The sequence below is a fragment of the Mustela nivalis genome (genome assembly GCF_964662115.1).
Source record: "Mustela nivalis genome assembly, chromosome: 15".
NCBI lineage: Eukaryota > Metazoa > Chordata > Mammalia > Carnivora > Mustelidae > Mustela > Mustela nivalis.
Window position 1 is genome coordinate 4032907 of NC_139034.1, and position 27006 is coordinate 4059912.

The window sequence follows — 27006 nt, forward strand, 5'->3', positions numbered from 1 at the left end:
AGACATACACAGCAAGAGAAGGAACACAAGCAGGGGGTGTGGAAGTGGGAGAAGCCGACTTCCTGCCAAGCAGGGAGCCTGATGCGGGTCTCAATCCCAGGACCCTGGGATTATGACCTGAGCCAAAGGCAGACGCTTAATGACTGAGCCACCCAGCCACCTCAGCATTGAGCTTTTTATGGTAAAAATAACATGTATGTATACTAAAAGTCATAGTACAAAGAAAACCATAAAGAAGAAATTTGAAACCATCCCCAAATAACCAAGCTTAGCATTTTGGTATACTTCCCTCAGGGTGTTTTCTATGTAAATATCCTTGTGTGAGCTAATGACCTATTTTTCTTCCTTGAGAGATCAAGGCTCTCTTTCTATATTAGAAAGAACTAAATTGACATACAATTTCAAGAAACTGGCATGACATCTCTTTCCTCGGTAAGAAGCTCCAGTGTTATCAACCCTCACCATTTAAGAAAACACCTTTCCACGTCATCTACATGTGGAGTATGCAGTTTGAGCCACTCATTCCTGCTCCCTGGGCACAGAGGAGGGGCCACAGTTTCCTCCTCTGTGCCCACTGAGACTGGCAGAGGGATATCAAGCCCCCCTCACTGAGACTCCACTATTTACCTGGCCTCATACACAAACACTGCTGAGTGCCTGCCACATGCCAGCTCTGTTCAGGGCTCAGTGCCAGGGATTCAAGGAGAGAAAATGCAGAGTTACTGCACTCCATTGCCTGCCAGCTTTCAAGCCTGATGCTCAATGCCCTGCAACACTGCATTTACATGGCTTGGTTTTCTCTAGATGTCTTGGCTACATGCAATGATAGTATTTTGTTTCATCTTTACAGAATTTTTAAGCTTTCATTTTTTAAAAAGTGACTTCAACAGAAGCAAAATGGTGTAGAGAAAAATCTAAAGAGAAGATGCTGAGTTGACAAATACTACACCCTTCTTTCAGTCTGACGCAATCTGTACTAAACTCTTTGGATGTTAGCCAGGTTAGGAGGAAGCCAACAGAACAAGAAAATGTTTGATGGCCACATGGCTTGGGGATTTAATCACTGTCCCTTAATCTTAGAGTTAAGGTTACCTTCAGAATGAAGCTAATAAAATGAACACATGATAAAGTTCAATCAACTCTACAAGTCCTGGTGGGGCAGGACATCTTCCACACACACAAAGATGATTGGTTTTGAGAAGCCATGGCTGGGGGCCCAGGTGTTCCTATTCTCCCACCGCAGCTCCCCTCTCTAACCCCCTTTCATTCATTATTTCTTTCAACAATTATTTATTTAGTGCCTTCTGTTGTACCTGATACTATTCTGATAGAAATTAACTTTTGCTAGGCTCATTTATTCCCATTTCTCAAGATTTACAAATCAGACACCACCACCTTAGGGAATACTAGCTGTAGCCTTCTTGTCCCTGACACTAGACTTAGCGATGGGCCCTTCCTGTGTGATTTTATAACACTCTCTGCACAATTCTGTCATTGCACTTGCAACTTTATGCTTTTCTCTTCATGGGTCCACCTTCTCCACTAAGCTGTGAACTTGTAAAGATCAATGTAAATTCATTTCTCTAGCCTCAGACCCCTACACAACACCTAAATATACAGTAGTTGCTCCCCAAAAAAGTTATTGAATCAGAAAACTGCAGCAGAATCAATATTCTCTTCTCTGAAGAAAAACTGGAAAAATGGAGTTTAGGAGAAGAGAGGGGAACAGAAGAACCAAGTCTTTATATAGCTTTCTCTAACATTGTGCAGGGTAAAACATTTTCTTCCCACCTGACCCAAGTGTTTCCACCACTGGCCAGGTAGAGACTGAGGTTGAGATGGGTAGGCACACAAGACAATCTTAGCTTAGCACCACCCACTATCCTCTTGCTCAGATTCCAACCTACCAGACAACTTTCTAGTTATCATTTTTTCCTCCCCTGCTCCATCTTTCCCATCCCAATGAGTGACAATTCCATCCTTCCCATTGCCCTAGACACAAGCCTTGGAGCTATTCTTGACCAGTTCCTTTTTCTCATAACCCATACCCAATCTGTCAGTCCATCCTGTTAGCTCCACCTCCAACATATCTCCAGAATCTGCCTGCTTCTCACTACTGTCACTGCCACCTCCCTCCTTCAAGTCTCTCTACCATCTCTGACTAAGGCAATTGTAGGTACACCCTGATGACCCTCCCTGTTTCTATTCTTGCCCCGAGATAGTCCCTTCTCAACACAAGCCAGATGGAGCCTCGAAAAACCTAAGTCAGATGGTGCCACTCTGCTCAAATGCCCCTTTGCAATTTGAATACCTTTTATTTCTTTTTCTTGCCTAATTGCTCTAACTAGGACTTTCAGTGCTATGTTGAATGTAAGTAGCAAGAGGAGACATCTTTCCCCTGTTCCTGATCTTAGAGGGAAAGTTTTCAGTTTTTCACCATCGGGTATGATGTTAGCTATGGGCTTTTTACATACGACCTTTACTGTGCTGAGGTATAGTCCTTCTGTTCCTAATTCATTGAGAGCTTGTATCATGAAAGGTATGAAATTTTGTCAAACCCTTTTTCTGAATCTAATGAAATGATCATATGACTTTTAATCCTTTGTTTTATTAATGTGGGGTATCACAATTGGCTTTCATATATTGAAGCATCTGTGTGTCACAGGGGTAAATCCCACCTGGTCATGGTATATGATCCTTTTAATGCTAAATTTGATTTGCTAGTATTTTGTTGAGGACTTTTGCACCTACATTCATTAGGGATATTGGTCTGTAGTTTTCTTTTCTTGTATTGTCTTTGTTTTTCAGTATCAGAGTAATGCTGGCCTCATAAAATCAGTTTGAAAATGTCCCTTCCTCTTCAATTTTTGGGAAGAGTTTAAAAGAATTAGTATCAGTTTTTTAAATGTTTGATAAAAATAACCAGTGAAGCCATCTGGTCCTGGACTTTTCTTTATTGGGAGCTTTTTTCATTACTGATTTGATTTTCTTACTAGTTACAGATCTGTTCAGATTTTCTATTTTATCACAATTTAGTCTTGATAGGCTATATATTTCTGAGAATTTATCCAATTATTCTAGATCATCCAATTTGTTGGCATATAATTGTTCACAGTTAAACATTAAACTGTAGTCTTGGAATGCCTGGGTGGCTCAGTCAGTTAGGTATTTGCCTTTGGCTTAGGTCATGATCTCAGGGTCCTGGGCTAGAGTCCCACATCGGGCTTCCTGCTCAGCGGGGAGTCTGCTTCTCCCTCTGCCTGCCACTTCCCCTTCTTGTGCTCTCTCTCCCTCTCTGACAAATAGATAAATAAATAAAATCTTAAAAAAATAAGCAGTAGTCCCTTTGACCCATTGCTTTTCTATGACACTAGTGGGTCTTGTTGTTTTGTCTTTTCTTAGAAACATCTTTATTGCAAGTGTTAATTAAACACTTCTTTACAGGCATTGCAGAATGAACATAACTTGGATTGTTTCCTCTTTCACTTCTGATTTTGAGTTTTCTCTCTTTTTTTCTTATTCTAGCTAAAGGTTTATCAATGTTGTTAATCTTCTCAGAAAACCAACTCTTAGTTTCATTGGTCTTTTTCTATTGTTTTTCTAGTCTCTATTTCATTGATTCTTGTTCTAATCTTTTATAATTTCCTTCCTTCTGCTGACTTTAGGCTCAGTATTTTGAGTTTTCTCTTTTTGTCCTTAGTCTAGCTAAAGGTTACCAATTTTGTTAATCTTTTCAGAAAACTGACTCTTAATTTTGTTGGCCTTTTTCTATTGTTTTTCTTTTTTTTTAACTTATTTTTTATTATTAATTATTTTTTATTAACATATAATGTATTATTTGCCCCAGGGGGTTTTCTAGTCTCTATTTCATGTATTCTTGTTCTAGTTTTTATCATTTCCCTCCTTCTGTTAACTTTGGATTTAGTTTGCTCTTTTTTTGAGTTCCTTAAGATATAAAGGTAGTTTGAGATCATTCCCTTTTTGTTTTTTTAAATGGTGGCATTTATTATTAAAAACTTCCTTCTTAGAACTGCTTTTACTGGGGCACCTGGGTGGCTCAGTTGGTTGAGTGGCTGCCTTCAGCTCAGGTCATGATCCCAGTTCTGGGATTGAGTCCTGCATCAGTATCCCAACTCCATGGGGAATCTGCTTCTCTCTCTGACCCTCCCCCTTCTCATGCTCTCTCTCTCCTTCTCTCTCTCAAATAAATAAATAAAATCTTAAAAAAAAAAAAGAACTGCTTTTACTGAATACCGTAAGTTATCCAGATGACATGACCTTATATGTAAAAAAAAAAAAAAACCCTAAAGATTCCATAAAAAAAAACTGTTAGAACTAATAAGCAAGTTCAGTAAGGTTGCAAGATACAAAATCAACATATCAAAATTAGCTATATTTCAAAATACTAACAATGAACTATCTCAAAAAAATTAAGATAAGAATCTCCTTTATAATAGCATCAGAAAAAAATGATATACTTAGGAATAAACTTAATCAAGGAAGTGAAAGACTTGTGCACTGAAAACTACAAAATATTGATGAAAGAAATTTAAGAAGACACAGATAAATGAAAAGGTAGCCTGTGTTCATGGACTTATTTGTTAAATGTCCATTCTGCCCAAAGTAATATACGGATTCAATGTACTCTCTATCAAAATCTCAATGAATTTTTTTTTCTGGAGAAATAGAAAAAATTTTTGTCTTTGTGGCTGGCTTTTTTATAATAAGCCATAATAATAACTAAATAATAATAACTAAAGCTATTATGGAGCTACAAAGAACCCACCCTGAGAGCCAAAACAATCTTGAGAAAAAAGAACAGAGCTGGGGAAACCATAATTCTTGATTCCAAACTATATCACAAAGCTACAGTATTTTAAACAGTATGGTACTGGCATAAAGATAGACATAAAGACTAATTGAACAAAATAAAGAAAAAAAAGAAATAAAATGACATATATGTGATTAACTGATCTTCAGCAAGGGTGCCAATACCACACAATGGGGAAAGGACAGCACCTTCAACAAATGTTATTGGAAAAACTAGACATACACACTCAAAAGAATGAAATGAGACACTTATGAAACAAAAATCAATTTTTAAAAAATATTTTATTTATTTAGTTGACAGAGATCACAAATAGGCAGAGAGGTAGCAGGGGTGAGGGGGAACAGGTTTCCTGCTGACCAGAGAGCCTGATGTGGGGCTTGATCCCAGGATACCGGGACCATGACCTGAGCCAAAGGCAGGGGATTTAACCCACTGATCCACCCAGATACCCCCACAAAAATCAATTTGAAATGGATTGAGAACTTAAGTATTCTGAAAAGACCTGGAACCATAATACTCCTACAGGAAGACATAAGGGAAAAAAGCTTCATAGCATGGGTCTTGGCAATGATTTCATGGGTATGATGCCAAAGCACAAATAACTATAGACAAGTGAGACTACATTAAACTAGGAGTGTCTGCACAACAAAGGAAATAATCAACAGAGTGAAAAGGTAACCTACAGAATGGAAGAAAATATTTGCAAACCAAAATCTGTTAAAGAATTCATATTCAAAAATGTAAGAAAGTCATACAATTCAATAGTACAAAATAAATAATCTGATTTAAAAATGGGTAGGGGAACTGAATAGACATGTCTCCAAAGACAGGCCAACAGGTATCTGAAAAGATGTTCAACATCACTAATCATCAGGGAAATACAGATAAAAACCAAAAACAAAAATTAAAAAAAAAATACAGATATCACCTCATTCCTGATGAATGGCTTTCATCAAGAAAAAAAAAAAAAGGCAAGTATTGGCAAAAATGTGGAGAAATTAGAACTTTTGTGCCCTATTGATGGGAATGTAAAATGGTACAGCCACTATGAAAAAGAACAAAGTTCTCCCCAAAATTTAAAAATACAACTATCATATGATCCTGCAATACCCACTTCTGGGTATTCATCTAAAGAATTGAAATCAGAATCTCAAAGAGATATTTGCACTCTAGTGTTCATTGAGACACTATTCATAATAGCCAAGTTGTGGAAATAACCCAGATGTCCATTGACAGGTGAATAGAAAGAAAATGTGGTATTTACATACGTCAGAATGTTATTCAGCCTTAAAAAGAAGGAAGTCCTACCTATATACTACAATGTGGATGAACCTTGAGGACATTATGGTCAGTGAGATAAGCCAGCCACAAAGACAAAAATGTCATAATTCCACTTACAATAGTCAAACACACAGATATAGAGAAAACGGCAGTTGCGGGGGCTGCAGGAAGGAGAAATGGGGAGTTGCTTTTCAATGAGTGTAAAGTTTCAGTTATGCAAGATGATTAAGTTCTAGAGATCTACTCTACAACACTGTGCCTACACTTAACAATGTGATACTGTACACTTAAAAATTTAAGAAGGTAGATCTAATACTAAGATACAAAGTATTCTTACCACAATTAAAAAAAAAAAAACTCTCTGGCTTCCCACCTTGTGCAAAGAAAAAGTCAGTCTTCACATTGGCCTTCAAGGCCCTGCCTTGCCCCTATGCCTCATCTCTTGCTGTTCCCTCCCTCCTACACTGAGCCACGTGGCTCCCCTGGCCTTGTGGGTAGAAGGTCAGCTTCCACTGCATGGCCTTTGCACTTCTGTTCCTTCTCCCTGGGGCGTCCATCTTTTCTGGCTGGCTCCAAGGTTCTAGCCCTCACTTCTTTTAGGTCTCTGCTCTTCTATCTTCTCATCAACACTTCCTTGATTACTTCCCTAATACTGCATGGACACTTAACCCACGTGCACACAGACATGCACTCCCTGTACTCCCTATCACTCTCCTCTACTTTGTTTTCAGATACATAACTGGTCTCCTTCTGATATAGTGTATGGTTTGTCTATTGATGGGTTTGTGTTTGTTTTCTCCCACTAGAACTACACTATGAGCTCCAGACCAGCAGGTGGCATTTGCCTGTTTCATTTATTAGTGCCTCCCCAGCTCTTGAAATAGTACCTGGCACACAGTAGATGCTCACTAAATCTTCAATCAAGGAATCAATTGAAAAATGAATGAAACTAGCATTCTTGTGAGTCATATTAGCATGAGAAAAATAATCTTGTAATTCATCAACTACACATACTCTAACAAAATAGTTTCTGTACCTCCAAAACTGAGCAAGAACCAGACACGAATTGCAGGGATTCACTGCTAACCCACTCTCTGAGATGTTTCTCTGACTTGCATGGGAACAATATATAAATCTCTATTCTTTGGCAGCTGTCCCTCTTCCCCCAAGTCTTGCAAGAGTGCTAAGCTGCTACTGAAACATGAGGAACAAGGAGATCATTTGGATTCTTATGTGCACAGATGTAGACTGGGCCTTTGGGAAGGAAGGCTTCTGGAAGCAGAGACCAACGAGAAAGGAACTGTGTAAACACCACACTATGAATGGAGACTGACAGCTTGGCCATTCTGAGAAAATGATTCAGAAACCACTCAGGACAATAGCTGCTTGGGCTAACCCTTCCAAGCAATTTCTTCTTTCTTAATGGTGATAACTCACCATGCAGAAACCTGGCAAATCCATCCTGTGAAGGCTAACATCTCCATGGATGCAATATGGCTATGACGTAGTCCCTGATAGGATGGGACAAGAAGGGTTCTTCACCTCTGGGGTATTCTTTCCAAAGCCTAATCCCAATCTGAACATGAGAAAAACACCAGACAAACCCAGACTGGGGGGTATTCTGCAGAAAACCTGGCCAGGGCTCTGTCAGGATCAAGAAAAGCAAGGCCAGACTGAGAAACTCACAGACCAGAGGGGGACTGAATGAGTGTGGCGTCTTGGATGGGCTGCTGGAACAGACCGAGGACATTCATGGGGAAACTGGTCCACGAGTTACATGCTTGCTAAACTCAGCAAAGCAAGCCAGCCCCTTGACAGCGAGGGACGACAACCTGAAAAGCAGAAGCTGTTCGTTTTTAAGCCTTACAGTGTGTCTCTGAGCGACCTGTGAGAGGCTGTGTCACATACCTGTCCTTCACTTCCCTGTCAGGCCAATTCCTGGCTTTGTCCCCCGTTTCCAGAACTGCATCCTGCCTTACTTCCAGACCACAAACATGCTATCTGCTGCTCTCAAAATTTAAAATGGTAATTTTTTCAGCCCTCAGATGTGAATGAACACACTGGTTTTCTCGTCACTGTCACGACTAATCCCCTGTGTTGACACTTCCTCATTTACACTGTGACAGCTATAGGCAGAGCCTGCATGTACCTCTACTGCATGTATCTCAGGGCAGCACAAGTGGGAAAACAGAACTCAGACACATAAATGAATGTGCCTCCAAACTGCCCCCACTTCTGTCTTTCCTGCTTAGGCCACCAGAAGGGACACCAGGATTCTCCTGCCTTGTTCCCTCATATAGGTCTGCAGCATTAGGCGGAATGGTCTCCCTTGGCCATTTTTCCTGGAATTCCCATGGCTTATTGATGCTGTGAAACCAACAGCCCACATCTGACATACATCAACACCCCACATCCCCCAGTGAAGTCATCTTCTTCTCAGGGACCCCAAACCTGGGCCCAGAGACTATGGTGGCCTCCGGGTCCATAAGAGAAGGAATTAGGCAGGCCCTGAGAGGAGTGTGGCAATTCTGGGAAGACAAGAGGGTGGGTGGAGTATGTCAAAGGGAAAGGAGGAGCCAGAAGCAATCAGGAAAAGCCAGGGCTTGACTTGCTCAGTTCACAATCCTTCCGGTAGGTCACAGAATGATGCACTGAATCATCAAAGTTTAAGGAGCATTTAAAACTCCATTAGATGAAGAGAAGGAGGCTTTCACGGCTGAAAACCTCCTACATGTTTTGCTACATTTTCTTTTTCAGTGAAGTTTAACACATGAGACATTCCGATTTCCTGCCCCCTCTTCCTAATTTCCTCATTTTATTAAAAGGCATCAATACCTGCATCAACTCCCAAGATGCCAACTTAGGAAGCTTTGGTGTCACCTTTCTCAGGTCGTCAGTGAGGACTGTAGTTCTACCCCCAGGATACTTTACAAATTCACTGCCTGGACCATAACAGCCTCCAGCGTGGTCCCTTCTGTTGTCAGAAGGACTTTCTGAAGTCCCAGTAGGACAGGGCCCCTCACAACCTACAGACCGTTTAGGTTCCCCAGTGCTTTTGGTGAAGTCTACACCTTGGTGTGAGCCCAGCAGTCTTCACTACCTGCATCTGGTGCCAGCCACCCTCCACAGAGCTCTCTTTCTGGCTGCAGGGAACCACTCCACCTTCCTGGGTATACCCAGCACCCTTCTCCGCTCTTCTTCTCTGCCAGGAAGGCTTGCAGACTTTCCCTGTTACTCAAGACTCAGCTCAAAGGCTGTCTCCTGTGAGATCTTCCATGGCACACCCAGGGGTGGGGAGTTAGGATCTCCTGTGTATATGATCCTCCCGGGCACTATCATATTTTATTCTAACATTTAGTGATTTTAGAGTAAACTTCTGAAAGGCAGAGACTACATGCTTGATGTCTGGGGAATCACAGCTGCTCAAAAGATGTCGTTGCCTAAATGAGTGTGTGTGCACACAGAGCCGGAATGACAACAGTTCCTCACTGGGGACACTGGTTCCCACACCACCATAGACTTGAAAAGTTTTCTCCCTACTGGCTGAAGTTGAGATGCTCGTCACCTGAAATGGAAAGGCTGGAGTGTCACTGGGGTGGGAGCTGTCAGGGAGTCCTGTGTTAGCTTCCTGTGACCTGAGCTATTGTGACATGCTGGCCTCACAGGGGTTGGGGTCCTTATATTGCTATTTGCTAGAGTATTTGGGGAACGAGCACTAGGTCAAGACTCCATGTCAAAGAAGATAATAGGGTGTTGGGTTAAGTGTATTTCCTGTAGAATTTTGGAATCTTTAATTTCCTATAGACACATGAGTACCCAAGAGTTGGGCAGTGGGAGGAGCTTCCCAAACACATCTGACCACGGAGCCCCAGGGCACTCACTGTGGAATCCACTTTAGGAAACACCAGCCTAAATTGGAGGATTTTTACTGAATGGCTGACAAAGGACCCAGAAGAAAGTTTTTTTTCCTCACTCAACATGATCACTCTGAAATATATCAATTATCAAAATCAAACACTGTCTTTCTCAGAAAGACCAGAAGAAAAAGAATATCATTAGGCAATCAAAATTTTTTATTCAGAATAGGCATTAACAAAATGAAGGTCGGTGCCTCATAGATGTAGGCCACAGGGTGCTCAGAAGCAGATTAGAAAATAATTACAAAACTACTTTGCAGATTAAAATAAACTTGAAACCACAATCATTGGCTAGAAAATGCAGCCATACAGAATCACACTAAAAATAAAAGGTAAAAATCTTCAGACGATTTGCTCCCTTGCTTTGCCCAGGTTGCAGGGAGTCAACAGCCCCTGGAACCCAGTGCAGCTGTGACACCCAAGGCCAGGGCATGACCAGAAGACCCCTCAGCCCCACCACTGTGGCCTGCAAAGGGGGGAGGTCGAGCTCTGGAACTGCAAAAAGACCACGTGGATCCCCACAGCTTCAGAGCAGCTGGAATAAGTGCTTGTAATTCCACCACCAAGGACTCCCAGTGAAGAAGGATGGTAGCTACTGGGGCTGCATCTGTCTTTTCAACTTGGCAAGTCTCAGAAGACACTCGTCCCTCCACTGCCTCCTGGCAGCTAAGTGCTCTGGATCATTGGGAACTTTCACACACATGGCCTGGGAAGAGAAAACGAAATGAAAAGAAAAGAAAAAGAAATGAAAGAAAAAACCAAAAAAACAAAAAACAGAGCATAAAGAGGAACTCATTTACCAGGAGAGTAACTGTTCCTATTTATGTGAACTGTGGATTTACTTTCAAAGACAAAAGCTTAGGAAACCCCCCAATTAACTAACTTTCCAAATCCCCAGAGGCATACAGCTCCTCAAGACAATCAAGATGAGCTACCTCTTCACTAGCCACACTGCTCTAAGGTCTTCTTTGACCCTGATAGGACAGTGGACAGGCAAAATTAGGATGGAGGAATCACCAAAATCAAAGGCAAAGACTGGCTACAAACAGAACCTCACCCATGGCTCAGCTAGCACAGCTCTCTATAAGGAGTCCACATACCTGATTAACTTTTTCAACTGTGGCCCCAGAAAAGTCTGGAATGGGTCCAAAAGTCTTTAGGACATGTTGCATGCCTTCACTGTATCTGTCACAATAGCTTAACATACCTGAAATCACACGAAAACAAGAATCCACAATATCAGCAAGAACACTACATGACTCCAAATTAAGAAATCTGTTCAGAGGGTCTCACCCATTAGTGCATTCTTTCCCTCTTGCAGATGAAGGAAAGGTACAGGGATACCATCCACCTTGGTCAGCCAGCACTGGGGAATGAGCAACCTCACCAACATCACTACTCAAACTTTGCATCAGATCCTGAAATCCTAAAAACAATGGGACCCTGGGGCCTCCGTCAGTGCCTCTCATGGACTGTCCCGTGAGCCTGTGTTCCTGTACTCACGGACTGAATACCACAGGAAGTCCTATTTTCACCAAAAATACCTCCTTCAACAATGTGTCCACAAGGTGTGTCAATGGCTTGCATGCATTTTCTAACAACCAGAGATGTCAAAGTTCAGTCGAATCTATCTACCATTCACTCTTAACTCTGTAAGTTCTAGTTACCACTTTACTGGGTGTCTACCAGGCAGGAGGTTCCTCAACCCAGGCTGTACTTGGAGAGGCGGTCTCCGGGTGAGCGCCTCAGCTTTGACTAGTGGATGACACCATCCCCCCGTCACCCACGCCACGGGACATCTGTCCCTGGCTACACTGCTCTGCAGACCTTCTGCAGCTGCAGGGCCCTCGGGCGGCCAGTGTCTCGGATCCTGAGATAGGGCCCTAGGATTCTGATAGAGAAACACCTGAAAAGGCGGCTTGTCCTGGAGCGGGGAGGGAGGGAGGGAGAAGCCCGGTAGCTCAGAAGCAGCTGTGGGCTGTGAGAAGCCAAAGCTATTTTCTGTTAGAATCTGAGATGTGCACTGAAGAAACACCATCAGGCTGCATCACCTCCCAACAGCAGGGTAGGCTTGCCCCGACCCGCTCTGCCCAGCAGACTGCAGAGCTCCTCTTGCACTTGTCCCCTACCCCCAGCCCCAGGAGGCAGCTAAGGCAGGCCTGCACTTGGCCATGAGTCAGCTCTGAAGCCAGGCCCAGGTACATGAAGGAGGTGTCTCCAAGTCCTGGGGCCCACTGGGGATGGGGGCTGAGCCACCTGCCGTTCTGCTTTTGGCCCATTTTCCACATTTTTCAAAGCCAAAAAGACTGGGCAATCAGTCAGTCAGTCGGGCTAAAAAGATAACAAGGGAACAAAGGAAACCGTAGAATTTGCTGAGCTCCCAGAGCTTGACTCTCACCTCCCCCATGAGAACTGTGTTATGATTAACTTAAAATAAAAATGACCATCACTGGATATTCTTTTTTTTTTTTTTTTAAAGATTTTATTTATTTATTTGACAGAGAGAGATCACAGTAGGCAGAGAGGCAGGCAGAGAGAGGGGAAGGGAAGGAAGCAGGCCCCCGCTGAGCAGAGAGCCCGATGCGGGACTCGATCCCAGGACCCTGAGATCATGACCCGAGCCGAAGGCAGCGGCTTAACCCACTGAGCCACCCAGGCGCCCCTACTGGATATTCTTTTTAAAAAGGCAAAAACTAAACCAAAAACCAACCAAAAAAACCAACCAACCAACCAAAAAAAAACAAAAAACCTAACAAACAAAAAACAGCTTCTTTGGGGTTTAGTTTTGGTGAACCTACACTGATATGAAAGCCTAAATTCATTCAGTGTCAATTTTATTTGGCTCAAATAATTTTCTTTCCCTTTAAGTATGCTAAAATTATATTCCATTCGCTCTTAGAAGAGAAACCATTTTGAAGAGTAAACATTTCAAACATACCAATGTTTCCGACGTTAGCACCTACAATGAAGAGATGGACACTCTTTAAAATAAGGAGTTTCAAAATAATAATAATAATAATGAGCTCCATTTCATTTAACATAAGCGTAACTTGGCAACTCAGAATTTGGGAAATCTCCCTACCTGTACCAGCCCTGGCCAGTTAGCCTGAACAGCTTAGCATCTCTGGAACCCAGAAAACAACCTGTACATTTATTTCCTTTTGGAAATTAAATGTTTATTTCAGTCTATCCAGTTGTTTATATAGTCAAGCAAAAGGTGATAAAATCTAGACATAAATGCAGTTTATTCCTTTTGGAGGAGCAGAGACACAAAAATCGAGAACGTTGTAAAGTTATCACATGAGAAGAAACCAGGGAAGAATTGGTGTGGCTATGAATCCCACACTCACACTGAAAACAAGCTCCCTGGAGGCCTTCCTGGGAACCAACTGCACCTGCCCGCACATGCGCAGCAGGAAACCACAGCATTCAATTCTGTACTGCACGTCCCTTCTGGAGGGCTTCACGTGTTCTGAATGAGTGTTCACCTTTCACCATCCCTGGGAGGTCCATTTTAATCTCCCATGGACTTTTGAGAACTTTTTTCCCTACTGCCTTTTACAAAATTTTATCGTTTTTTTTTTTAAGATTTGTTTTTTAAAGATTTTATTTATTTGAGAGAGAGAGAGTGAGAGAGAGCACGAGAGGGGAGAGATTAGAGGGAGAAGCAGACTCCCCAGGGAGCTGGGAGCCCAACGCGGGCCTCAATCCAGGGACTCCGGGATCATGACCTGTGCTGAAGGCAGACGCTTAAACAACTGAGCCACCCAGGCACCCCCAAATTATATCATCTATTCCAGGGCACCTGGGTGGCTCAGTGGGCTAAGTCTGTCTTCTGTTCAGGTCATGATCTCAGGGTCCTGGGATCGAGCCCCACATCAGGCTCTCTGCTCAGCGGGGAGCCTGCTTCCCCCTCTCTCTGCCTGCCTCTCTGCCTACTTGTGATCTCTCTCTCTGTCAAATAAATAAATAAAAATATTTAATTAAAAATATTATTCCTTCAAAATTGAATATGATATGGCAAAAATCCTAAAATACATTTCAAAACTTCTCCTGTCTTGTTCAGGAAATATATAATTGTTCAGGAAAAATATAATTGTATATTTTCACTCTTACTAATACAAAGACACTTTCTATCACATGCACTCAGGTTCTTAGAATGAAGATCCTCCTTGTTTGTGGTGAAGCAAAGGAACCAACAGAGCAGGTGTGTCCAGACCCTCCCACTTCACTTGTAGGGAAGCCTGACACCCTTAGAAGGGCTCTCCCACTTGCCCAAGTTCATGGTGACTTAGAATCAAGATCTGCACTGTGCCATGCTATTTACAATGTTCCAGAACATTTACTGCTGTCACTGTTACTTGTAAAATTTCGTCTTCCATTAGAGAAGTAGTAAAAGGAGGGTTTTACTTCATCTCCAGCAAGAATTTTGGCTTCCTCATGCTTTGAAAGAATTGAGTGGCAATCATTCCACAATACCAATTTCACTGTAAATGTCAAGGAGAAGAAACCACTTCACTTTTTATCCGGCTAGCATGTCCTTCCTTTTTATTACTATGAAATTTGATCTTCCCCTATAGTTTTTCTTCTACACTTCCTTGCTCTCTGTCCCCCTGTTCAACAATATACTTCCCAAAATTCTATAAAGCTTAGCTTTTTAGATGACTCTGAACCAAATTTAAGAGATGTTTATATGAAATAAGAAAAAATGGAGAAAAGAATTGATTCTCAGGACACCTGGGTGGCTCAGTTGGTTAAGTGTCTGCCTTCTCAAAAAATGAGATCAAGACCAGGTCATGATCCCAGAGTCCTGGGATCGAGTCCCATATCAGGTTCCTTGCTCAGTGGGGAGCCTACTTCTCCCTCTGCCTGCTGCTCCCCCGTGCTTGTGCTCTCTATCAAACAAACAAATAAAATCTTAAAAATAAAAAGAAGAATTGATTCTCATGAGATTAGACTGAGCTTATTTTGCTGCTTTCTAATTTGGAATTCTTTAGTTGTGAGCCCCCAAAGGCAAGACAGTGTGCTTTCTTGAACTTTCAGCACAGCCCACGGTGGGTGGATAGGCAGAGAGCCTTTCTCGGTTTGCGTTTACCGAGCAGGCACGCAGCCCCATTGTGACTGTGGAAGCACACTCTGGGTGTTCGGTTTCTTGGCATGCCCTAACTGCTGCCCACACCAGAGGAGTCTGGTTTTCTCACAGCGTATAAACCCACACCTACGTGAATTCACCTATTTTTAAGAGACAGAGTTTCACAGAACTTATTAAGGAAGATCAAAAAGGCCCCAAAGCACAGAGCAACATTATCTAGTTCCCACCTGAGTGAGTGAGACCTCACCTGAGGTCAGGGAGGTGAGGCGGGTGGAGACAGAAACCTACCCGGGGCCCCTTAACTCCTGAAAGTGAGTTCAGCTCCAGGGCTAACAGCTCCACATAAGTAAGCCAAACCCACCACATAGGCATGTCAATTAGGAAGATTAAAGAAAAAATTTAAAATTTTTTTTTTTTTAAAGAGAGGGAAAGCATCTACATACAGGAGAAAATTTTATGAGGCAGGATGGTAAACATCCGCTTGGACAGGAGATGATTTCCAGAGGATGCCAATTCTGAAACAGTCATTCCCAGGCAGAAGTAAACCCAGGAAGCACCCAGAATGCGGCCAGGAGTAACAGGGGCAGTTCTCTTTGCTGAACTAATGGTCTAAAAGCTTAGCAAAGAAACAAACCAAACTGTTAAACACTGGAGGTTTCACCATTCCATTGTAAAAATGTCTTACTGCATATTCATTCTGTATTTCTTTTGGGGAGAGTTAAAAGAAAAAATCTGTAAGAGTAGTGAATTAAAAAATGAGACCAAACTCTATATGAACAGAACAAGGGACTTCATCTGTGTCAGCCATCTGTCCAAGCATTTCCACCTGGCTTCATTCTCACACCGCCCTTGTGAGGTGGGCACTGTTGCCACCCCCATTTTTGCGGTGGAGGAACTCGCTTGCACAAAGCTAGTTTGCTTGGAAGGCAGGGGGGCACCCAGGCTGACCAGCTCCACTGACCAGCTTCCCCATTCTGAGAGCCTGTCCTTCAAGGGGGTTGCCTTTAGAAAGCAGCCAAAAGGCAAAGTAGGCGTGCTGGCCTCCAGCTTTTCAGGTGCCATTCTATCAAATTAAAAACACATCCTAAAATATTTTTACCACTTCTAGATAAACTGTAGCTTTAAGACTAATAACTAGCCTGAACCTGAGATGCTGGCTTTATGAAAACAACATCAGAAAAAAAGAACTCCCTCCACACCCCGCCCAATCTTGATATATTCTGGATGACACTGTGAAGAGTAATAAACATTTCCATTGGTTCCAAGCCAGATCTTATAACAGTCTAACTCTGGTCTTTGGAATGCTCTGAAGTTGAAAACTACATCCGTCCCCCATTATTGTATCAAGCCAATTAGGTTTTCTTATCAAATCTGCTTTGTCTGAAAAATTGTTACAGGCCTCCTTCCTGTCTGCCACACTATTTGGTTCTTGGGTTTCTGGTTTCATTGGCTTCTGTTTCTATTTGTTTCAGAGTCAAAACTGCTCTCAGTTGTCTCCCTACTGATGTCTCATGATACCTGACCTTTCTTATTTTTCTGAAGAAAAAAAAAAAACTTTAAAAAGAGAAAAACATGGTGGTTACCAAAGAGTGTCTATATATATAGAAAATGTTTAAATATGTTCACCACTTTTAAGGTTCTGGCTGAAAAAGCATTTGAAATTCTCCAAGACTTTATTTTCATGATACTTCAAAACTCTTGTTTCACTTTTATGAGGGCCTCTTTCTTTACATTATCTTCCCGTGTTCAACTGTCATCCCACTACAAAAGCAATATTCTCATGCTAGGAGACAGTCCCCTGTTCCTCCAGTGCCTCTCAGCCATGCTCAGTTTTAAGGAAGAGTCAAGTCATTACTCAAGCACATTTGCATAATACACAAGACCAGTCCACTCAAGCCACCATATGTGTCCTTGCAAGACTACGACTGGCAAAACTGCCTTGACTTATTCACTGGAAGTTATACTTCACTAACTCTGGTGGCAAAAATTGAACTATTACCAAGAGATCATGGAATTATAAAATCTAAGTCAAACAGACTCCCAGAGGTCACTTACCCTAACTTCTCACTTCAATACAGGTGTTTCTGCCTGATATTGAAACATCCTGGCAGGTGGGCAACCAGCCCCTTCCCGGCCCATTCACCCACTCGTAGCATAGTCCTCTCCCTCAATGTCAGCTTCAGTTACTAGAAACTTCCTGCCATGTACTGAGCCTAAACCTGTCTGCTGCCACGGCCGCTCTTTCAATATAGTTCCACCCTCACGTAAGACACAGACAGACAGAGGCACGCACTTGCACACACATACGCGCGCGCGCACTGTTCTCTGGTCACCTTCTCCTGGATAAGCCCCAGTTTCTCAACATTTTTGTTAAATGTGGACCATGAAGTTGAATACAATATTCCTTTTCTCTTTCTATATATGTTTTACATGTTAATAATATAACTATTAAAATAATATGGCAATAGTTGTAGAAAATTATGATAACACAGAAAACCAAAAAGGTAATAAAAGCTACTTATAATTTCAACACCAAGCGATAGCAAGTGGTAATGACATTTAGGTGATAGTTTCCTAGATTTTCATTCATAGCTTTTAAATTTTTTTTTAGTTTTAATTTAATTTTATTTTCTCAGTGTTCCAAGATAAAATTTATTTTGTTTCAGTTTGAGTCCCTTTTTTTTTCAAACACTTAAAATGTGGCTGACCATTTCATTCTTGAAGGCTTTCTCCCCTTTCTCAACGGAGCTTTCTGTTAGAGTCACTAGACCGTGGGCCTGTACCTACCTCCCTGGGCCCTTTGAAGTCGGCTTCTGGGGTAAAGGATGGGCCTGCCCTGAATGGCTGCCCATGACCTAAAACAGGCCAGTCACACAGAGAAGCTGCTCATATTTAGGCAGAAGATATGTACGGCAGAGGTGGTCACTTCCCTTATCTGTTCGTCTTAACCTCTGTAAACAATTGCATCACCTTTCTCAGGAAAACCCAACTTTATCTTCTGCCAGGCTGGATGCCATGGGGCAAAGTCTCCATGACAACACCCTCACCTGTCTGTCTTTTCATTCCCACCTGAGTGCTCTCTGCCTACAGAGCCCTGAGGTTCCTGGATTCCATGTGCACTGACATCTCAGGACATGGCCCCTATCTATGAGTTCCCAGGGCTGGTACTGTCCCCTTCATATGATACTGTTTCTATTCAGTCGTTTTTAAGGAAAATTTTAAAAAAGGCAAAACTGTACTGTTGACAAAACCCATAAGACCACTGAACAGCACAGAATTCGCAACTCCACCCTGATGGAAGCAGAACATACCTTCTGCGTTCAGATGCATAGTTTCTAGGGGTCCGATGAACGCATACCGCATGCCAAGGCCATCTGACATGACAAGGTCAAGGTCATTCGGAGAAACAATTCCTTCCTGAATGGGGAAAATGGGGCAGCACACAGATGAGTCCTCTGGAAAGAAAATTTTCTTGCCTTCACTTTTCAAACTAACTTTAGACTACGATCCCAAAATACTCTCCAAAGTGTTCTAATAGTATTTTCAGCAGACTTAGCATGACAAAACTATAGCATATAAACAGATCCTGAAAAGAGATTATTTTGTGAAATGGTCAAACAGCAACTCACTTTTTCTATGGCTGTAATCAACCTGCCTGTCTTCCCTTCTCTACCTTCTAAGCTGTGTTATCACTCACAGCTTTGGAGAAGGGGGAGAGGATGAAGGGAAGGGGGAGAAGTTAGAGCAGGGTATTGGTAGATATAGCCAAGAAGGACTTTCTATATATTTGCCTGAGATCTGGACGCTAAGATCAGACCCATCAAAAGAACTAAAGAGTCGTTCTCCAGGCTTTGCCTGCCTGCAAGCCCAGCCTTGTTCAGCTTTTAATGAGTTTGTAAAAATGACATTCTTTGATGAAATGCAGCTTAGAACTGTGTGTTGTTGGCAAGGTGGGGCCCTGGAACCTTCCACAAACAAGAATGGCAAAGCAAGAGGCAAGTTGTTGTATGTTCAGGTTAGAGGTCAAATTGGCCCACTGTGTTACTTGGCCTGTTTTTTAGACAGCCTTGATCTCGTACCACTTTGAAAGGAGCAGGGATGCATCAGCACAAATTTGTGTGATCTGGTGCTCCACTGCTAGTTCCTCTTGGTCTGAGGCGATTTTCACCTTGGGCATTTCAGCTGTCAGGAGGCAGATGGGGAAGCCTTCAGATTTTCCCCCTAGTCTACACTGGTCACACCACTAGAATGACTGCAAAGTCTCCAGTTCATATTTTCTGAGTGGCTTCTTCCACAAACAGCATGGTGAGGAGAGAGATGCTCCTGCCCAACAGCTAGGCCAAGTCTGCCTTCTGAAAAGCCCCCCAAGTGTGGCTGCGCTGGCTGATACCTCCTCCGTTGGCAGCCTCGGTGGCCCCCAATTACTGGAGTCCTGGGGTAGAGGATGAAATGCTCTGCTGTAGAAATCTCAGGTCTGCCCTCCCCACAGGAGTGCATCTACCCAGCACCCATGAACAGGCTCAGACAAAGGACCCACCCCACTCTGTCACATTTGTTCTGGGTTACAGAGCCAGTCCTGTACCTTTCCTTGGTAGGGCTGTCTGTTGTCCTATCTGAGAATATGTCCATGTGGCGGAGGAAAGCTTTCAGCAGAGGGCTTCACCAGGCCCCATGGCCAACAAGGAGAGCCGTCTGCCCTCCAGATGGCCCAGGGGAGGTCTGGGCTAAGCCCTCCATGCTCAGGAAATAGAGGCTAGAGCTCCCCCCTGCTGTCCCTCCTCCTCCTGTGGGATCTCTGTGACATTTCTGCTTTCCAGATTTCAAAGTCACCCATGAGGTTGAGAGAGGAAGGCAATTTGTACCCTCTAACTCGATCACCTACATCAGCTACTGGGGGAAAAACACAAGTGCTCAGGTCCAGGGGTATGTTTGGGTGACCAATGGTGATGTTGGAGTGGGGATCAGCAAGGGGATGGAGCCAAAAAACCAAGAAGACAGAGCCACCCACAAAGGGTGTGTGACTGAGAAATTTCGAGAGAACTACCTTCCATCTGGGCACATGCACCCGAAAGTTTATATCAGCAATGTCCACAATAGCCAAACTATGGAAAGAACTAGATGTCCATCAACAGATGAATGGATCAAGAAGATGTGGTATATATATACAATGGAATACTATGCAGCCATCAAAAGAAATGAAATCTTGCCATTTGTGATGAAGTGGATGGAACTAGATGGTATTATGCTGAGCAAAAAAAGTCAATCAGAGAAAGACAACTATCCCATGATCTCCCTGATATGAAGAAGTAGAGATGCAACATGGGGGGTTTGGGGGGTAGGAAAAGAATAAATGAAATAAGATGGGATCGGGAGGGAGACAAACCATAAGTGACTCTTAATCTTACAAAACAAACTAAGGGTTGCTGAGGGGGAGGGGGTTCGGGAGAGGGTGATGGGGTTATGGACATTGGGGAGGGTATGTGTTATGGTGAGTGCTGTGAAGTATGTAAACCTGGTGATTCACAGACCTGTACCCCTAGGGATAAAACTACATTATATGTTTATAAAAAAATTTAAAAATTTAATTAAAAAAATAAAAATAAAAAATAAACTAAAAAAAAAAAAAGAACTACCTTCCATCTATCTTTGTGTGTATGAGGTAAACAAAGATGAGTACAAACTATACATAAGTGGTTTAAGGATAATTACAAAGCCTACCCCACCCCTAACCCACCAACACCACCATGCCTGTCTTCCCAACTGTATCCTCCTTCCTCCTTCGCAGAGACAAACATCCAGATTTTTGTAAGAACCATTTTTCTACTTTTAAGATTTGCCATCTATGATTACATTCCTAAACCACAGTTCATTTTATGCCTATTTTTATCTTCTTGAGAATGGACTCACACATTCTTTTGTGACTTGCTTCTTTCAATCAACTTTATGCATTTAAGATTCACCTGCATTATGCACAGTTGTAGTCTGTCTGCTCTTGTTGAGGTATAAAATCATAGTTTACTTATCCATCCTACGGTTCATGAATATTTGGGAATGTTCTTGTTCCAGGCTCCCGGAGCACACATGCAAGAGGAGAAGTGCTGTCCTAGGACACAACAGCTTCAATGTTACAGGTTAATGCTAAGTGCTTTCCAGAGTGGTTGCACCCACACACACTGCCTCCAGCTGCATACATGAGCTCCCATAGCTCCCCAGCCTCTCAACGCCTGATGGTATCCCACTCACAAAGTGTGATTAGTCTGCTAGGCTCTCATGACGTCTCACTGGGTTTCCTACTTCTCTTAAATCATCGCTACTATAAGTTCATTTGCTCTCAAGGAGAGCAAATTAATTTATTCTGCTTACTCAAATGCTGACAGGTTTTACCCCCTTCGCTTCTGATAGCAAAGTTTTAAGTGGCGAGGGGGCAGCAACAAGGAGAAAATGGTTTATACAAAGTCTACGGTAGTGTCCAAAGCTATCAAGAAAGTAATTTTCAAAGGCATTCCTGTCTTCCTTTCCCTCCTCATCAAGCTCTCAGCGCCAGAAGGATGGCTTCTGGTCATCTTTCCAGGCTGCCTAAAGGCATTTGCCATGGCATTCCTGAACGCTGTGAGCTCTGGAATGCCATGAAAGGCAGCCAGGCAGGGGCTCTGCAGACCCGCCCTCACCCTGGCTCTCCCTAAGGTTCCAGGTCAACACCCCAAACAGCCTTAAGTTTCCATACGGTGCTCAGACTGTAAAGGATGCAAATATAGAAGGCATCCTAAGCGTGCCATGCTATTTGCCTCGGCTTTCTTCTCTAATTGTGTTCAGTATGTTTAGAGCTGACTTCAAGATACCCCAGAAGTGAGCCACCCAAGAGCAAAACTTTTGATCTGTAAGTATGTAAGCTAACAATGACCCTGGCTAAATAAAGCCTTAGCAGGATCCTCCACCTCTGTCACCATGTGGAGGAGGAGCCACACTTTCCTCCAATTCCCAAATATTCTCCAAAGTGACCATCTCTGTTTTATCAGTTACTATTCAGTAGCTGAACAAGTGAGAAGAAGGAAAAGTTTTAGTATCTTTTCTTCCTAATTCCTTCTTTCTGCCCCATTTGGATTTTCTGAAGTAGATTCTCTAGGCTTGAGGTTTTGCCCAGAAGTCCACGCAGAGAAAAGAAATGGTCCTAAGTAGTAATGAAGCCAGGATGCTCGCTGGTCTGGGTTTTGAGTTTACCCCTGCGGCACTCAGTGCTGAGGCAAAGGTTCGCGATTAAGATATTCTGCAGCTCAGACAGCTTCATTTTGCTGTTAAGCTCCACTCCACCCAATCCTGTGACATCTGTGGCCCTCATGCTAATATTATCAGTAATAATCACAATTAGTGATCACAGAGGCATAAGAGGTAGAAACAGGCACTTGAGTTGAACACACTGGTCATCGATTCCCTGGAAACAGATCCTACACCGCATACTTGTTTGAAGACTGAAACTCTACCCACTCCAGTGTGTCTCTGGTTCACTTAACATTTGCAGTACAGCTATTAGTACTTCCTCCATTCTATGGCCAAATTCTCAAGTCACACATACTAAGAAAAGCCCCAAGTGGTTAAAAAGATTCCGAAGACTCATAGAGCGCAACAAACACTAGATCACCCTTAGTTCAAACCCCGGTTTGCATCATGTCCTGAAAAATCATTCAGCAAGGAGAGGCCAGCCCAAGTGGTAAGGAATCCCCTTTATTGAAACCTTCTTTTCCCTAGTCCCCTTACCTAAAACCTAAGACTTCCTAGGAGCAACCAGCACACACACTGGGTACCTTGCCTGCTGGGAATGTGTGCCCATCCTGGGGTGGGAAGGCAGGATGGCCATCTATGAGTAAGGGCCAAATGCAAGACAGTTCATAAAGTACTCAAACTCCTGTGATAGAAGCTGGAAGTATAATTAAAGGTTGGGGGTGCATCAGGAGGGGTCCTACCAGATAGAGACGGCTAGTAGGTTATATATACATAAAGAGATTTACTTCAAGAGATTGGCCTATGTGATGGAGGGCATTAACAAGTCTGAAATGATGATGGTAGGAACCTCCATTCTGCCCTTAAGGCCTTTCAATTGATTAGATGAAGCCTGCCCAGGGTATTAAGAATAATCTCCTGTACTTAAAGTCAACTGAGTAAATGTTAACTAATCACATTTATCAAATGTCTTTAAAGCCACATCTAGGCTGTTTAACTGAATATCTGGGCACTCTGTCCCAGCCAGCAAGACCCTCACAGTGGACAGAAGTTCAGAGCACTGTCCTCCTTTTCAGGTATCTTGGATCTAGCCCTTTATTTGTGGAAGAGAAGGCGAGAAGACACATCAAATGGCCAACAACAGGCAAAACGTTGATCTGGTGTTTAGGACACGGAAGAAGGGGTGGGGGTTCTGGCAAATTTAGAGATGCAGTATTGATGAATGAATCTCCTGGGACTATTTCCCCTATGGATTGCCAGCTACAAAGAATTATTCTTCCTTCTTTCTGATCATCCCATCCTCTTTTTCAATTTTCTGATTCGATTCATGTATTTTTGGCATGCCCTCATTTTCACTTACTTCCCTCATCTTTCTTCATGCCATCCTCCTTGTCCACTTCTCTTTTACTCTTTCCCAGCTTTTGATCTTCTATTTGGTTTTGCTCTATTTTTCACCACACTTAAACCTGAATTTTTAGGTTTTTCTTGTACAAATACTGCTCTAACTTGACTTCCACCATCGCCACCAGGAATGCAGGCTTGCTACCCAGAATCTGTACTAAGTCCTTCCACCCCTCCCCAGCCAGAGCTGTTTGAGCTTCAGTGCACTGTCTCAACTGAGAAACGGGAGCCAGAAACAGTTTCATCTTTGGAAAATGTCAGATAATGAAATGCAACAAACAAGGGCACGAAGGTGCCACTGGTGTTGGGTATCGATCTGGTCAGAGACCAGGGACCAGCAGTTACAGGGAGAGCCCACCTCAATCTCTAGAGTGAGGACGGAACAAAGTTAAACTTCAGTGAGCTCCCCTCTCCCCACCACCCCTGCAAAGACGTTTCAGGGATAGGCTACATGAGAATAATCACTGAGGCAGAAATAATTCAAGTATGAGTGAGGGGTCTGGGACTCTTTTTTAGAAACATCCAACTCTGGAATCCTGGCGAATGACAGAGAAAGTAACAGAGTTACAGATTTTGAAGTATAAATTAAGAACTATCATGATGGTTCACAGCATTTCTCATGAGAAACAAACTAGAACCATGAGTTAGTTCCCTTCATTTACATATTACATAGTTTTGTTTTCTATACACTTGGACAAGTATTACTTCTCCTCCACGCAGCATGAAACTGGCTCCAGAGCAAGAGGAGGAAAGACCTGCTCTAACCGCCCCCGCCCACGCTACCTTCCAGGGAGAAGGTGAAGCAAACGCAAGATTTTAATAAGAAAGAAAGAAAAGACTGCTCAGTGCAGCCCCACTACTACTCAAAGGCTTGTGGTCAGGTTTGTGAGCTGCTCGGCTTCTTGCCAAAACCTGTTAAGTTTTCTTAGAAGCAAGGCAAAAACATTCCTACAGAATGACTCAAGCAAATTTTGCTAACTTGTGGAAGAGCTGATTGAACACCACATGGCTGATGCAACAGGACACTGATTCATAAAACACCCATTGTCCAGAGACTGCTGAGAGGGCGCCCAGGGGAAAGGAGATGAGAAGAACACAAGATGGACTGTACCGGGGAGGTGGTGGGATGTGAGCCCACGAGTACGATGGATGGCAAAAGACATGGGTCAAATCCTCTGATGGCGTCTTTGCTACAACAGGCAGGTGGCAAAGACATTGTTCCTCTCTGACAGGGAGATCGCACTGCCAGCAGTTATGCTCTGAAAAGTCCCAGAAGAAGAGACTAATGGCAAGGATGTTCATGGAGGCATTAGGGTGACAGAAAACTTGGAAGTATCTTAGAACAGTTGACAATAGGGGAAAAAATTGATTTTTAAAAAAAGATCAACTAAAAGAAATATTAAGCCATTAAAAATGGATGAAACAAGATGGGATTGGGAGGGAGACGAACCATAAGTGACTCTTAATCTCACAAAACAAACTGAGGGTTGCTGGGGGGAGGGGGTTTGGGAGAAGGGGGTGGGATTATGGACATTGGGGAGGGTATGTGCTTTGGTGAGTGCTGTGAAGTGTGTAAACCTGGTGATTCACAGACCTGTACCCCTGGGGATAAAAATATATGTTTATAAAAAATAAAAAGTTTAAAAAAAAAAAAATGGAAACTTGAACAGTATGGTACCGGCACAAAAACAGACACATAGATCAATGGAACAGAACAGAGAGCCCAGAAATAGACCCTCAACTCTATGGTCAACTAATCTTCGACAAAGCAGGAAAGAATGTCCAATGGAAAAAAAGACGGTCTCTTCAACAAATGGTGTTGGGAAACTTGGACAGCCACATGCAGAAAAATGAAATTGGACCATTTCCTTACACCACACATGAAAATAGACTCAAAATGGATGAAGGACCTCAATGTGAGAAAGAATCCATCAAACTCCTTGAGGAGAACACAGGCAGCAACCTTTTCGACCTCAGCCACAGTAAGGGAAGCAAGAGCAAAAATAAACTATTGGGACTTCATCAAGATCAAAAGCTTTTGCACAGCAAAGGACACAGTCAACAAAACCAAATGACAACTGACAGAATGGGAGAAGATATTTGCAAATGACATATCAGATAGAGGGCTAGTATCCAAATTCTATAAAGAACTTATCAAACTCAAAACCCAAAGAACAGATAATCCAATCAAGAAATGGACAGAAAACATGAACAGACATTTCTGCAAAGAAGACATCCAGATGGCCAACAGACACATGAAAAACCAGTCAGAATGGCTAAAATTAACAAGTCAGGAAATGACAGATGTTGGTGAGGATAGGGAGAAAGGAGAACCCTCCTACACTGTTGGTGGGAATGAAAGCTGGTGCAACCACTATGGAAAACAGCATGGAGGTTCCTCAAAAAGTTGGAAATAGAGCAATCATACTACTGGGTATTTACCCTAAAGATACAAATGTAGTGATCCAAAGGGGCATGTGCACCTGAAAGTTTATAGCAGCAATGTCCACAACAGCCAAACTATGGAAAGAACCTATATGTCCATCAACAGATGAATGAATCAAGAAGATGTGGTATATATATACAATGAAATACTATGCAGCCATCAAAAGAAATGAAATCTTGCCATTTGTGATGACATGGATGGAACTAGAGGGTATTATGGAGCAAAAAAAAATCAATCGGAGAAAGACAACGATCATATGATCTCCCTGATATGAGGAAGTGGAGATGCAACATGGGGGGTTTTGGGGGTAGGAAAAGAATAAATGAAGTAAGATGGGATTTGGAGGGAGACAAACCATAAGTGACTCTTAATCTCACAAAACAAACTGAGGGTGGCTGGGTAGAGGGGAGTCGGGAGAGGGTGGTGGGGTTATGGACTTTGGGGAGGGTATGTGTTATGGTGAGTGCTGTGAAATGTATAAACCTGGCGATTCACTGACCTGTACCCCTGGGGCTAATAATACATTATATGTTAATTTAAAAATTTAAGAAAAATGAAAACTTGAGAAAAGTATTCCTTAAAAAAAAAAAAAAAAGAGGAGATTTATTGATTTGAAAGAGCGTGAGCACTTATGGGCACAAGTTGGGGGAGGGGGAGAGAGTACCGAGCAGACTCCGAGCTGAACGCGGAGCTTGATTCCAGGGCCCTGAGATCAAGACCTGAACTGAAATCAAGTGTCAGATGCTCAGCTGACTGAGACACCCAAATGCCCCTCAGGGAAAGCGTTCTTAACAGAGAAAAGATAGGAACATAGTAAAATAAA

The 27006-nt window shown here is 42.7% G+C and overlaps 1 protein-coding gene across 4 annotated transcripts in view; it reads right to left on the minus strand.

The window, feature by feature from the left end:
- Nucleotides 1-10164: 10164 nt before the first annotated feature.
- The window catches only part of CRYL1 (crystallin lambda 1), a 148568-nt gene continuing 131726 nt past the window's right edge, over nt 10165-27006 (minus strand). For all 4 annotated transcript variants that reach the window (XM_082701694.1, XM_082701695.1, XM_082701693.1 and 1 more), the window contains exons 5-7: nt 18433-18538; nt 11130-11236; nt 10165-10735 (exon numbers count right to left, since the gene is read on the minus strand). In XM_082701694.1, coding sequence (XP_082557820.1) covers nt 10622-10735; nt 11130-11236; nt 18433-18538 — 327 coding nt within the window. In that variant the 3' untranslated portion in view covers nt 10165-10621. The remainder of the gene's footprint in view (nt 10736-11129; nt 11237-18432; nt 18539-27006) is intronic.